General features: G+C 38.1%; 1 protein-coding gene across 1 annotated transcript in view; it reads right to left on the bottom strand.

Moving 5' to 3' along the window:
- DOK7 (docking protein 7) overlaps positions 1-15,648 on the bottom strand; it is a 67,347-nt gene that overhangs the window by 37,584 nt on the left and 14,115 nt on the right. Inside the window, 2 exon segments of the mRNA XM_075148638.1 lie at positions 1,461-1,568; positions 9,290-9,409. Of these exon segments, the coding sequence (XP_075004739.1) occupies positions 1,461-1,568; positions 9,290-9,409 (228 nt within the window).

Below are 15,648 nucleotides of genomic sequence, written 5' to 3'. Positions count from 1 at the left end.
CCCAATGCCCATTGCATGACATTGGCTTGTGACCTCTGCATAAGTGTAACTCCTGAGATTAAATTATACAGCTGTCTAGACTGAAGGCAAGAATTGCAAAAATATTAGTGTAGTTCTCAGCAACATGCTCTGAAGAAGAAATATACTTGTTAAATAAAAGTTATTCTGCTTACAAAAACATATTTTTATTGAATAAATAAGATTGTTGCATTTACTTGAAATCACTTCTCTTAGACAAATATTTTAGGCACATTAAAACTCTGGAAGGGAAGCCCTCCCACAGTCTTGAAGAAAATGGTCTAACTATGTAGAGCTACATGTTCTCCAAGGCAGTGGCAGAACCTAGATCTCCAGATTCAGGCAAACGTCCTCCCACCAAACCTAAAGGGACTGTCTTATTGTTATAATATTTCCCATAAACACAAATATTTAATTTTCCTACGCAAAACTCAAATAACAGAATATGAAAATCTTACTTTAGGATTCCTCATTCTCTGAGAATTATAGCATTCTTAGGAGAATCAGGTCATAAATTCAAGTAATCTCAAGCAGAGAATATATACAAAGTTGGGCCACATGTTTTCTAACCAGAGTGACTGGATTAAAAAAACAGGCATGCTTTTCCATGAAGTCTCATTTGTTTTCCATCAATCTAGTCAAGTCTAGTAGTTGTATGCTAACTAAGAAAAACCTCAGGAACTCTCAGTGGAATTTAGTCACAAACCAGATTACTCAGCAGTGTCAAGACTAAAGTAGCCATGGACATGTATAGGAGCACATAATTAAGCTCTTGAAGATCTTCACAGGGCCTTTTTTAGGCTTATAGGCTTTAGAGTCAAGAGCAAAGCAGATGTTTTGGAGATCTAACTTCTGTTATTAAACATTAAATTCAAATGGCAGTTCAGGGCATAGGCCCTTTTACAAATTCAGTGCTAGACACCAATTTTACTTTGACGCATAAACTCCAGAAGGGACATGCACAGATACCACCACAAACAGCAAGAATAGTAACACTTGGAACCAAAGCAGAGGAGTCCTACGTTTTACTACAAAATCTGCTGTAAGCCTGATATGTGAAGTAGACAAGTGAGTTCATCTCACAGGCTGGAGCAAGTCAAGTACTGAAGCAGATATCAAACTTGTCGCAGAGTGTTCTTTTGAAGTTGCACGTGCAAAAATTCAGTAAGAGTCAGCGTACTAAAGGATTTTCCTGTGTTAATAGTGTTTGATCCAAAACTCACCCTGTTCAGCTGAAAAACTCCAATACATGTCAATGGATTTAGACAATGCTGTTAAAGAACTGCCCCACAAGCAACAGCAGCAAAATCAAATATCTCGACAATTTCTCTATTATTTTTCTTTTAACCTCAGCATCTTGTAATTATATACATATGCACATTTCTAAAGCCTGGGAAGGAAGGAACACCATTTATTTTTATTTAATTAAAGATATTTCTTACCTCCACTGCCCTGTCGACTTGTATGGGACAGCAAGCTCAAGCGCTTTTCTAATTGCAAAGCTTCGTGAGCCAATCTTCCTTCTGAATAGGCTGGATTGGTACTTGGATCTTTAAAAAGGAACAGAAAATAAATAAATAAAAAAGACAAAACATGGAAAATATATAAAAAGAAGGGGAAAAAAACCCCATAGTCTTATGTTAGATACTCTGTTCTTATGTTTGATCTTCTACTACAGGAGAGGAAAAAAGCTGATCGGAAATTATGGGACAATCTGGAGAAATGCTACATAATAAGTTATAATTTTAAGTGTCAAAAACTTTCAGAGATTATACCCAATATCTGTAAGAGATACCACCAGGGACAGAACCCTGAAGAGCACAGCACCGAAGGCAATAGCTACAGAGATAATTAGCATCCAGCAGGTCTAGAGGAGTTGAAAACTAATATGTAACCTGTGAAATGTGTCCTGACTTCACTGAACTCATTGGGAATTTTATCATCGAGAAAGATCAAATTTTTCATCCTACAAATTTACAAATCTACATTATAGAGTCACAGTGATTAAACTATCTGATCCCTTCCAATCCAGATCACCTATTTACAAAGACATCGCTTTCAAGTTTGATGTTCAGAAGGTCATTAAGTTCAAAAGTCAGAGATAAAATAAGCAATCTGGTGGCTCTCCATGTTTAATACAAGACAAGTTAGAATGGTAAAAACCACTACTAAAATATTCGATAGGGGATTTTCTCCATACATTTTAGTGAGTTTGCCATTCCAGCTGAAATTACCTCACTGAAGGCGGCTCCTTCCATTCCAACAGAAAGACCAAAAGCTATACAGAATGTGGAAGAACCTTCATCAGAAAAATAGGCCAGTTTCCTCTAAACGATTTTGTTTCCAATCAGGCACAACAATAAAACCAGATGTCGGAAGTAATCATAACCATTATCCCAAGAGAAATCTTACAGATTTCTTCAAACAGCACTGACAAGTGTGTCATGTTCAGCAGTTGCAAAAGATATGGTCTACTAACTTGCTCATCATCAAAGTTTCAGTAGCTCTTACTAATTATATAGGGAAAGGAATTAATGACAGATAGAACAGATTAACTTCCTCACAACTGCTGCTCTTGCATATCTGATCAACTGGGTAGTAGTAGCACACCACAAAAACATTTAATCACTGAGTCATTTAATAAGAGGGAAAAAAGGATGAAAAGGGCTACACATTGCTGTGGTTGAGTTAGTAAGATAAAAACCAGTTGAAATGATGACAGAAAAGTTTCATTTTCATCCCAGGTCTTTCAGTTTTAAAAGACTTGGACTTGACGTTGTCAACACAGCAGTCAAAGCAAGCTCACAATCAGGGGAAGGAGCATTTCCAGGTGAGCTGAAGCTCCATGGGAGTCCCTATATTATTAACTACCTGAGAAACAAGCTGCCACATCTCTCCTCCCTAACCGCATTCAGTTTCTGACCTGCCCTGGATAGATCCGAGTGCGTCACAGGAGCAGAAATGACAATGCTGAACTTTCTTTCCCATGTAGAGGGGGTTTCCATCTTTAGCAGTGTGCAATCTGGATGAGATTAGCAGAACAAGCCAGACACACACAGAGTCCTTCTGTAACAGTGTATGTTGGAAATCAATGATGTTCTAACAGGAACAAGGCAACAATGCCTGTGACAAACAGGGTCTGTGACCTCTGTGTCTCCCAGCTCAAACAGTACTTGATGTCAGTGTCTGACACCTTCCAAACTTAACTTTAAGAACAGAAAAGAGGACTGTTTGATATGGGTTATTTTGTTAGGTCTCCATTCCTATTTCCCCTGCAATATAACTCATATTAAGCATTGACTAGTTCAAACCTGTGTAACTGCTTACTCAAACGAAACCCCCAATGCTTCCATATGGACCTCTGCCAAAGGAAAATACAAGATTTGGCCACCAGCACCTATGGTGCAACCCAGACAGGTCTATGCAAGGATCTGCTCAGTGGCATACAGGGTTACAGGCTGCTGCTTGAATCTATTTTTGAATGTCCTCTGCTCCAGTTACTCTGCTGTATCTAGTTAAATGCTCTTATGTCCAAAAAGGTTCAACAAAGATGTTCCACAAGCACTTTGAGTATAAAGTTGGCATAACAGATCAGCAAATTAGTCAAACCAAGATGCAACAGACACTATCCCTTCCCACAGCAAAGAACTGTCAGCAGGAAAGATCTTTCCACTTTCCTCAGAATAAGATTACTTGATAAATACAGATTTTCAGGATGTTACTAGGGCACATCCACAACTATTAGTTTTTTAGTAACCGATATCATTCTTACAGACAGCAAATGATACAATTAAAAAAAAACTGCTCAAGCAACTGATCTTGCAAAGATGGCCTATAATAAAATACAAGATGGGGAGGTAGGAGCGAGGTTGAAGCAACTCAGTAAGTTTGCATTTCACACGTTCAGTTGCTTCTAGAAGCCAAATTCCCTATCAGCTACACAGCTACAGAACACAACAGGTTTCACCCAACAATACGAAATCTCTAGGCATACCGTCTGTCCAACAGGTCTGATAATTTTTTGGTTAAACTTCCCCTTAAGGATTGCCTATGTATAAAAGGCGTGTAAAAATTGGGTTCATAGTTATGTGCTGTGACCTCTCATTGCCCAGTTTTGTGGAAGATTGATTAGAAGAATCCTTTCTCAGCAAGTATTAGGAAATATCTAGAGAAACAACTTCAAAACCTGCCAAACATACATAGACTTAGTCTTAGGCAGATATTAAAAATAATTGTCCATCAGTCTTACTGAAGTCTTTGTTTTGCTTTTAATCTTCTCCGCTAATAAGCAAGACTTCTATGGAAAACACACACAGTACTATTCTCCAGAAGCGGCAGATTTTTATACCAGTATTTTTGGTTACAGACTACCAAGCAGTAATCAGGAGGTTTTGCTACAAGATCAGACTAAGGACTGAAGTCACTGGCAGCCACCTTTTAGAGACCAGTCCTTACTGGAGGGCATAACCTATGACCTCCTGTCATATGAGTGTAGAAACACGGCCTAAAAAACGGTAAAAACAAGGTTTTTTTCAGCAGTAAAGTTGGATTTGTTGGCATCATCCTATAGCTTGTGCATGCACGATACAAAGCCTCTAAATAACTGTGTAGTAATTTGCCATATTACTAACTCAGGAGGACAGAAGCAGCATGACCGGTACTGAGCCAGCTGTCCAAGGAAGTTCAGACAGCTTCTGCCCACTCAACATCCTACAGTAGCTCCAACAACTCTAACAGCAATTAGTTCCTTCATTTCTCAAACTCTAAACAAATGTATCCTGTAACGTGATTTACTCCCATGGAATCTAGGCAGCTAGATTCACTCAGGTCCTTCAATTAAGAAAGTGTTTTATCATTTCCGAAACAAAAATGGATCCCTTGCGATGAAGAAAAATCTTTTGTGTGAGGCAACCATTGAAATCTTCTTAAACGCTGCTTTGGGGCAAAGGGGAAGGATTACAAATTTGGCTGGACTAAAAATGCCTCTGATGGAGATTTTATTTTTATATTACGTTGGTGGATATTCATTAAAGTCACATCAGCTGCTCATCGTGGGAGATTTTGAATGCTTTGGTAACATATGAATAAAGTGTCACCGTAATTCAAAGCTCCAGGGTTGTTCAGCAAGCACCTGTCAGGAAAAAAATTTATTGTATCAAGTTAAGTCAGCAGCTACCTAAGATATGCTTGATTATATGCATCTTTAAAATGCAACATTGGTTAATTACTTCATTAAACAAAGTTAGATAAGTTAGGCTGAACATCTCTCCTTTCTTTCTTCCTTTGTAACTGTAGGCACATTTGCAAAGCAGGCCTGGACCCTCACCTTCATGCTAACATCTCCACACCTTGTAAGATGTCTGGAGGAATGAAAAGATGTCCTAAAAGTTTGAGGAGGATCCACTTGGTACAGATACTGCAGAAGGCAGCCACAGAGCTGTCTTGCAATGGCCAAAGGTGTATCAAGCTTCAACAAAAAGAAAGAGCATCAGATAGATCCTCAGCAAGCAGCACTGCACACTCTCCAGTCAGTCACAAAGCAGCCTGAAAAAGCTTCCAAAATTAAGAGAGCATCAAGACTATCAACATTACACTTTGGGTCTTTCCAGCCTGCAGGACTAGACTGTCCCATAGTCTTAGCCAGATTTAGAGAGTACTGATCTACGCACTGATCAAAGATATCCCTGATCGGCTGTTGGGCCTTTGCTGTGTTCATGTTTGGCATTCAAGATGAATTTTGCTAGTGAAAAGAAGGAATACAATGCACCTGATAAACAAACATTTCTCAAATAATATGCATGCAAATTCAGTATAGATTACAAACCATGCAATCCGTGATTCATTACTCTGTCAATACCTCGACTTCTGTCAACACAAGAACATAAAATTCTCTGGTCTGTTTTCTAAATATCTTCTCAAGAAAAAAAGTTGCAAGTAGTCAATTATAGCAATTATCTTCCAACTAGTAGCTGGGGAAAACAAGCCATTCAAAGACATCCTGTCACTCATTTGAGTCCTTTATTTAAAACACTACACTGCCTAAAAACATCTATAGATACCTACACTACCTTTGCATTCCCACTCAAGGCCATATGTCTTAAGTTTGAGACCTGATCATGCAGCCTTTAACACATCAAAACTTCCACTCTGCTAATGGAGCTACCAATAGGAGTATTTTGGGACAATTTTGCAGAATTAATAGACTCCCAAAATAAGTACACAGAGTAGTAAACTGTAAAACATCTAATGTTCTTTTCCATTTTATTTTGGATGCACACAGAATTATTTTTATCATGAGAACATTCACTTTCATTTGATACCCATTTCCAAAAAGTCACAGAATAATTCAGGTTGGAAGGGATCTCAGGAGTTCTCTAGTCTAACCTGCTGCTCAAAGCAGGTCAGCTATGAGAGATTAGATCAGATTTTGATACCTTGCAATGGTCAGTCAAGTTTACGAGTTCCACTGCACAGCTTTTTCATTACATATGTTATAGATGACATAATAAAATACATACAGTAATCATGTATCTATGTTATAAGAACACCAAGCTTTTTAGGCAGTAAGGTATATTTTTTAAAACTACAATCCTGAAAAGATGATGTGAATATTGTACTTCAGTAAATATCCCTTGCACGTAAAATTTACAAACTCCTTTTGGATACTGGGCACTTTACATTTGTTTAAAAAATCACTAAGGGAAGTAAAAGTCAGAAAACTGGTCATTTCCAGTCCTCTTCAAACCCGTCTCTATCATTTCCTATTAATTTCATGCTAACACTTAAATATTTCAGCACTCCATTTAACCATATGGTTGAGCTGTTTGTACACGAAGCCACTGGCTTCATTCATTACCCTTTTCCAAAGACAAACTAAGCTGATGTTGACTGCATAACATCTCTAGATTATATTTGTTCTGTGGGCAGTGGTGTCCAAAAACACTATCAACGTGACATTTTTTTCACCACATTATATCCTTTTCCCTGTACAGCTGCCCTTTGTGTGTTTTCCTTTCTTGAAAATACCTAAGAGTTATTCAAGCATATTTCATATTTAAGTTGGAAAGGTGCAGGCAACAGCAAGAAGCCAAATTCAAATATCAAAATGTGGAGAGAAGGCTGCTTCCTATAAAAGCTTTTAAATTACACAAAAGCAGAACATTGCATATATAAAGCACAGTTGAGGCTGTGTATCATTCTGCACTGCAGTAAATATGAATAACATTGACTAGATGTTTCTTGGTAGAATCCCCAATCTGGAAGCTTTGATTTAGTTACCCGAGATGTGCAGATGATTAATTTATTTAATAACTAACCCTTTCAAAAGGTTGGGTGAATTTCAATACTCTTGCCAGATACAGTAAGCAGCTGGTAGAGATTTGACTTTTTCAAGCAATACGGTACATTCTGTGTAACAGCATACTTGATAAGGAAAATTAGTTTATGATGAATCACTAGTATTGTACATGCGCATTAAACAGGTCTGTGCAAGTTTCTGCATGGGATAATAAATGAAGGAGAACATAAAAAATAAAAATTTTCTATGAAGGGATGTGTACATAGTGGGTGACAACAAACTATAAGAGACAAGGATACAGGGAAATATAAGTTAGAGGCGTCAAAGTAGCTTCGAAAAGGACTGCAGAGGAGTCTGCAAGAACATGAGCACAGTTCCCTACAGAACACTGCTCCTGTCCGGGAAAACAAGGTGAAATAGAGTAGCTCAGTACATCTTCACCTCATTTTAGCGGCAAGTCCATCAAGCACAGAAGACAAATGAAAAAGACCACAGAAAAGAGGTCTTCCCTTACAAAAATCACCAAATCATACCCAGAATATTCCACGTCCACTTTATGCACTTTAGTGAGGTCAGAACTCTTGAAGGAGGGAAGAGAATGTGTTATGTGGCTATGTATAACAGCCCACAAATGCCAGAGCTGGTAACTAAAATGCAAAAACAGATTTACTTCTACATGCCTCTAAAAAAAGATTTGTCAAAGAATGTGCCATCTAAAATTAAAATTAAAAAAATAATAATTAAAAAGACAACAGAATAGTTGCTTGTAGGCTTAATTTTTCTGGACATAAGTTTTTGTTACATGAAAGACTTTGGAGTTGTATATGTGGAATGCAGTTTTAGATATGCAGAAAAATATGCGTTCAATAGTAAACCTTTTTTGGGCACTGTTTTTTGGGTTTCTGTTGTTGGGGTTTTGTTGTTCGCTTTTTTTAACACTCAACTTAGTTGAATGCAAACACAGATCATCATATAAGAAGAATGAGCGTTTATTGCCCACTATTCTGCTTGATTATTTTATTTACTTCGGTGTTACAATTATGGGAAAGAAGAGATGAACTGAGCCTTTTGTATACTGCATTTACCTTAACTAAATTTTCATAATTTATTTTCACAAGCTTCACATCCAGTTGTAATCTTTTCCATCACATTTCCTTCCTGCAATTATCTTAATTGTATAACAGCAATAAAACCCTGTCAAACACCTATTAACTGCCTAACACTTAAACAGAAACTCTAAGTATTTCCCACAAATCCTGCCTCATCCTTCACCATTCTTGCAGCCTATTCCCACTATATCCCACTGCCGATTCACAGATATTTTTCTGCAATCTCATTTCCACACTTTTGCCCTGTTTGACACAGTCATTCCGACTCAATATTGTAGTTCTTCATCTGCTAAAGTCAAAAGGGAACAGGGCTTACTATGATGCCATCTAATTTCCTCTCTGAACATTACAGTGCATTTGCCATGAAATAGGAAAAGGAATTTAATCCTTGCACATCAGAAAAGAAGCTCAAGCTGCAAAACTGAAATGTGATGTGAAGGCCTGACAAAGTTTTCTTAGGTTGGCAAGACTTAGTTCTAAGAGTTTTGGATGAACTCAAAATGCCCTAGAAGTTAGTTTTCCATTAAATTACCAAAATAGTAATGCAGACATGGATGCAAGTTGAACTGTGTAAGTTTAAAACTAAAGGTTAGGTTCCTTTCAATTCAAATTGCCATGTCTTAGTACTGTTAAGTAAGAAAAGACTAAAGTTAGCAATATCAACAGAAATATGAAAGAGCCAGAGCAGCAGGGGGAAACTGGCTATGTTCAACTGATAAATCTGTACTGTGACATTTCAGAATGAAAACCACTTTGCACTTTCTACACCCTTAGTGTCTGCAAGCTGTTCTTACAATCACAGCAATAAGTGCTAGACATAGCAAGTTCCTACTTTGCTCGTTTACTCTATACTTCCTATATTAACCTGGTAGGACTGGACGCAAACCAAAAGGGCCTTTCGTCGGGGAGATGCCACGGACGATACAGTCGAAGAGAAAGCTGATCTGCTCTCCTTCAGCACAAGAAAGGAAAAAAACACCAGCCCCTGCAAGAAAGCACAACATAAATATGTTTTTTTCACCTGGATACATTAGAAATATATTTAGCGGATTTAGAATTATATTTACTTATAATTTAGCAATCAAAAGAGTATTAAGTGCAAGCCATGAAAAGAAATCAACAAGACATGTTCTTCAGAGAAAAGAAACAAAACCAAAAAATTCAGGTCAGCACACACAAACTGTATCACAAACATACACATAAATTCAATAGCTACCTAATAATTTATGCTAATTTTCTAAGATTCAGGCAATTAGAGCAATGCCAAAATACAAGCCATCTGCTCAACAGCTGTCTGGGTCTTTTATTCTTATTTACCCCTAAAATTTTGTAGATCAAATCTTAGCTGTGCAAGTGTCAGGGATACTTAAAGTGTCTTCATCAAAATGAACCAAGTTAATTCTACTTTTACCCAATTTTAACCAAAAGCAGCTTTTCATATCCCAATGAATTAGGATGTGGTTATATTTTTTATACATTTTATATTTATATGTAATATACAGATAAATATGTATGTATATATATTTATATACATTTTCCTAGATTAAGTCTTATGTGTCTATTATTAACAGAATGTAACACAACTCCACAGGTTGTCATCAGATCTTTACCCTTTGCTCTATTCTGATATTTTGCTTTCCATTCATTAAGAATAGCCTCAAGCAAAATTAGAATGAGAATCATTAAATAAACAAACAAGTTCTGAGCTGCATGATATATGGCTACATGGACAACACACAAGACTAGAAGTGCTCCACAGAACATTTTCTTTGAGAATTGTCAGTCCAAATATTACTCACATCAGGGGAAGGAAAAAAAAAAAGTCTAGTTGATGTTTTTGATGATCTTAAAATATCAGGCAAAAGACCACGCCAGTAACCAGTGACTTCAAGAAAAAAATACAATAACCAGATACAAAAGGAAATGACATTAATATATAGGCCTTGAAGAAGTGCTGCCAGTTCACCAGAGCCACGCACACTAGAAAAACGCAATACCAAATCTTAGACCTGAAGTAGGGTTTTGCATATTACTTTCCTAGGGACTTGGGCCCCTAATCTGGACATAAGTTTGACTTCTGCATGTCTCTAGCCAATTCTGAGTTGCATATGTATTTTTGCCAATTTTACTTAAAGCAGCAGAGCTGGTCTTGACTAGAATGCCTGCATCTTCATCACTTTCCACACATATGCCCTGTCATATCCAACAGGATATTCACATTTCACTTAAGCAATGGATACACTTTTGACTGCTTGACAAAGGGCTATAGGATTCAAACAAAGGGGATAATAAAGAGTGGACCACAAATTAACTATTTTAGTAAATTAGATATAGCCAGCAAGCAGTAAAGCGACCACTCTAGGAAAAGCATATTCTGATCCACGCTCTTTTGTCATTCTCAATTTATGTCACATCTAAGTCTCTGCCTGCTCTGCTTACATCTATTCAAGACAACATTGTTAGCAGCATCTTCGTAACTTGATTTGTCACTCCACCACATTTGTCCCTTTTCAGATCTTACTGATCAAAACTTCTCCAGCCAAAGAAACAGAAAACCTGTTCCCGGTACAGTTTGTTTCACTTGGTGAAGTGCTATAAATTCAACTGGAATTAGAATTCACTCACTGGTAGAAGTTAAATTTATACTTAAGGGCTGGCTTGCCAATCATTTCTAGAGACAAGGTCTCAAACATATTACCTGAGGCTGAGGATAAACAAATATTAAAACACTAAGCTACATTTAAGTAACTGAAAAGATGAACATACACTAGCTCATGAAATGTAAACCAGAGTAAAGCCTACCAAACTATGCACTTCTATGGTTTTGGGTTTTATTACTGTTTTTAAAAACAAGTTTGTCCCACATTTCCTTGAGGCACATATACACACCCTGGCTTCAGTATCAAAGACCATCTAGGCAATTACATCACTAATCATGCAGTCTGACAGGTATGAAAGTTTCTGATGGTGACTCACTCACAGTCTTGTCCCGTTTCCCCTCCCCAAGCGATGCCAAAGAGTCGGAGAACTCTGTATCAGAAAGAGCTGGGTGCAAAGTATATATTCAGGAATGATTTGAAATTCAGCTCTCCCTTTGAGCTGACTTCTCCTCCCCTCACAGAGTAGAGGGAGCCTAGGGAAATCAGTTTGCCTAACCTTAGATGGTATGACCCTTGCCCCATGAATCGCACTGATGCCAGAAGACATGCCTTTCTTGAGGGAGCAGAGCAGCACAAGGCTTTGCTGGACTCTGAACACATGACCTTCCTATCCCATGCACAATAAGTAAGCAGGATATAGAGACCACATAACAGAAGACATTCGTCTCTCAATCACAGTGATACACTATGTGGCTTGATAATTCAGCAGAATCCTACACATCCATGTTGCCATTCAGGAAAACAAGATTCCTCAAATATTTCTGTCCATAAAGAGTACATCTGGACCACTTTGTTCTTTTATCACTATTGTCAAGAATCTAACTTAAACTCCTAAGAGGCTCAACAAGCCTTTGACTTTAATGGGAAAAGGTAAATGCATGCATGTGAGCTGGCTGCTTAACTCAAAGGATGATTTCTGCAAAGAACTATCACACATTTGGAAATCCCAAAACCAAATGTGACAGCCTTTATATAACTAGTGCAAACAGTGTATGCACATGTGCATGTGGATACAAATCCAGTATACACATACGCGTAAAAAATTTCTTTGTGGATTCTGTTATTCACATGATCACCGTAATTGCTGATCAACTCTCACAGGAAATGTTTTTTTTTTTTGTTTTGCTAGGTAGAACTAGATTGCAAGGGAAGGAAGAAGTCTGGGGATCAGGTGAGATCAATGAATAGGTAAGGCTTAACTAAGTTATGTTTTAAAAGCATACATAAAAGCCAGCAATTACATTTCTTTTCTGCTTTCTTGAGAAAGCTGAGAAATTCACTACTAGAAATTACACATCTCAGTCATGTGTCAGAACAGATTTGGTGCACAAGCATTTGGAAGCCAAGTATGTGGTATGCATCACTGTAATACCATGCAGCTGTTTATTAGACTGAAGAGCTCACTCACTCTCTCTCTCTCTCCACAGGGTAAGAGTTTTGGTGAAAAGCAGCCTGCAACCACTTGCACAAGGGTGAAACACTAAGCCAGTCCTCTGTGGCAGTTAGCAGTAAAGCATTTTACAGTCTCCCAAACATTCAAGAGAAGTTGCCAATTTCATAAAGCTTCCAAGTGTTATTAAATCTTGCTAATGTTTGATTTTAATTCATCATATTAAAAAAGCAAACCCATGGGCAAACACACCCTGAAAACCCTGAAAATAACCAAAAATTACTTAAATCTCTGTGCTGTGTGTGAAAGCAGGGAGGAAGAGTCAGTCCCTTCCCACTCCTAACAAGTGGGACAATGCTAGAGCCTGAAGTCTTTTAGCTACAGGACAAGTATGAACCATGGCAGTTCAGTTCATGGCAATCATCATGTTGTCTAACCAGTACGTCTCAATCCTGGCCTTGAGCAACCCCCTTTAGAAGGTATCTCAGGCTGCATGGCTCAGGCTGCTCTTCACTCTCATGAAAATGACAACTGGTTTTCCTATTATTGCCAACTAAGACGTGGGCATGACTACTAAAAAGAAGATGAGAATGTTTGTTGTCTGCAGTAGGCCTAAGTAGGAGACAGCAACAGAACAATATCTGCACATAAAAAGAAGTTTTAATCTACACAACCCAGAATCTTTCAAGAAATTCCAGATGTTGCCCCAGTTCAACCACCTCTATTGCTTCTAGTTTTCAAATAAATCCCCCCCCTCCTCTTCTCCTTTGGCCCTTCCAGATATGCTGGTAGCCACTTTCACTATTTCAGAATGATTTTTAAGAGCCACTTGCAGAAGTCTTTGAAAGAAAGAAAGGAAGAAGCACCTAATTTCATCAAAACATCAAAAAGATCACAGAAATACTCCTGCTTATCCTGCAACTAGCAGCAGCAGTATCATTTGTTCTTTCAAAGGGCACCAAGGGTCCTACAAATTCCTCTCTTCTAGGAAATGCTGTTAGAAAACATAAGGCAGCTTCAAACTAGGCTCTGGAAGCTAATCCTGAAGTACTTGAACATTGGAGAGCCTAAATTCTCACAGCATTAACATGCCCTTTTATTACCCTACTTGAATTTTTTCACACTGACCTCCAAGTCAAGATTCTCCTGGCAACTGGACATTGCAATCAGTGCACACTAATTGAACTAGCAACTTAGGAAAGTGAGAGGCTCCTTTTTTTCCAGCCTGTTCCTCTAATGCGTTCACTTTTGGGCCCCTCACTACAAGACAGACATTGAGTTGCTGGAGCGTGTCCAGAGAAGGGCAACGAAGCTGGTGAAGGGTCCTATGAGAACAAGTCCTATGAGGAGCAGCTGAGGGAACTGGGGTTGTTTAGCCTGGAGAAGAGGAGGCTCAGGGGAGACCTTATCGCTCTCTACAACTACCTGAAAGGAGGTTGTAGAGAGGTGAAGGTCGGTCTCTTCTCCCAAGTAACAAGTGATAGGACGAGAGGAAACGGCCTCAAGTTGCACCAGGGGAGGCTTAGATTGGATATTAGGAAAAGTTTCTTCACTGAAAGGGTTATCAAGCATTGGAACAGGCTGCCCAGGGAAGCGGTTGAGTCACCATTCCCAGAGGTATTTAAAAGACGTGGTGCTTAGGGACATGGTTTAGTGGTGGATTTGGCAGTCTTAGGTTAACAGTTGGACTTGATGATCTTAAAGGTCTTTTCCAACCTAAATGATTCTAAGTAAACTTCTCAACTGACTCCTAGGCCCAGATGCCTTTTTTTTTGCAAACGGTATGTGTGATTGAGCTTCAGCTACAGAGACGCTGGGGGCAGGAGGAGCCAAATTTTGCCCCAGGGATGAACTTATTTGCAGCTGTCAGAAGGAGAAGAATGGATTTTCTAATCTCTAGCAGTACAATTGTGATGTTAAGAGGAAGAGAAGTTCAAAATGTAAATCCTCTTTTTCCTGTTTAAGAATAAACTGGTGTTACCTGTCTTGAAAATGCACCTAGATTTAATGTTTGAAATCTCAGCATTATCTCAGATGGTTTCCCTCTACCTGGATTGAGCACCAAAGCCTTCAGAGTTGAACCTGTACTGAGCAACTAATTCAAAAACATAATTATTTTATCTTTATGAAAAATTTTGTGAGGAAGCAAGGAACAAAAAGCTAAAACAGATTCAGATGCTTTTAGACCTCAGTTCTACCACAGAAATATCCAAAAGTAAGCTCTGCTTCTGTTTGGGGCTTGATGTTTTTTTTATGGAGAGGAAAGGCAATCTAACCACAAGATCATCAGTTCCTTTAAGTAAGGTAAATACCTTATTATAGTGGAATTTAAAACTTAAATTCACAAATCCTCTGCATTCAGAGCTTCACAGGAAGAATGGGAGCAAAGATATGGTTTAACCTATAGGAAAGTAACATTAATAGTAGAGTCTGCTTAATATTATATGATGACAGGGTAATAGAGAGTGCTTTCATTTAGGAATTAAAACAATTTCTGTAATAAGATATCAGGTTTTTTTCCTGAATGCTACTTGTTTGTCCCATTCCTCAAGAATTTCAGAGGAATGAGGTAAAAGTCAGACACCTGAAGAAAGATGGTCGTTCCCTTTACCAACGTTTTTCTGTTAAGAATAAGCAGAGCTATATTTTTATTTGGGTCCTATTTATAAAAAGCATTTTCTTCTACTGGCAGTATTAAATCAAATATTTAGAATAAACACATATTTAAATGTTGTTATGCTTGCAGATGTGCAAGCAGTTAAAGGCTCAGTTAAGGGCATCAGCTCCTTTACCAAGATAAGCTTGAACTCAATACATAAAGAGTTTCCAACCATGGCAAGCTATTTTGTACCAATATGAATATGCTATTCTTCCCTTTGAATGAACACATGCAGGGGAAGAGGCAAAAACACCCTTCCATGGCAACTGAAGGTTCTCAGCTATCAACACAGACATTTTAAGAAAAAAAGAAACATTAATATAATGCTCAACAATGTAGTGGGACCCTTTCCAAAGTACTTGTCTGCAATTCTGGTCACCTGTAACCAAAAAAAAGATTAATTCATACTTAAAAACCAGGTCCACAGGAGAGCTACTGATGAGCTCCTGTATCTTACAGGGAAGATAAACAGCTGAGTTTGTTTAACCTAGTAAAAGTGACAGAGCACATAAAAA

The sequence above is a fragment of the Calonectris borealis genome, chromosome 4 (genome assembly GCF_964195595.1).
Source record: "Calonectris borealis chromosome 4, bCalBor7.hap1.2, whole genome shotgun sequence".
Lineage (NCBI taxonomy): Eukaryota > Metazoa > Chordata > Aves > Procellariiformes > Procellariidae > Calonectris > Calonectris borealis.
This window is presented reverse-complemented; position numbering and strand designations above follow the sequence as displayed.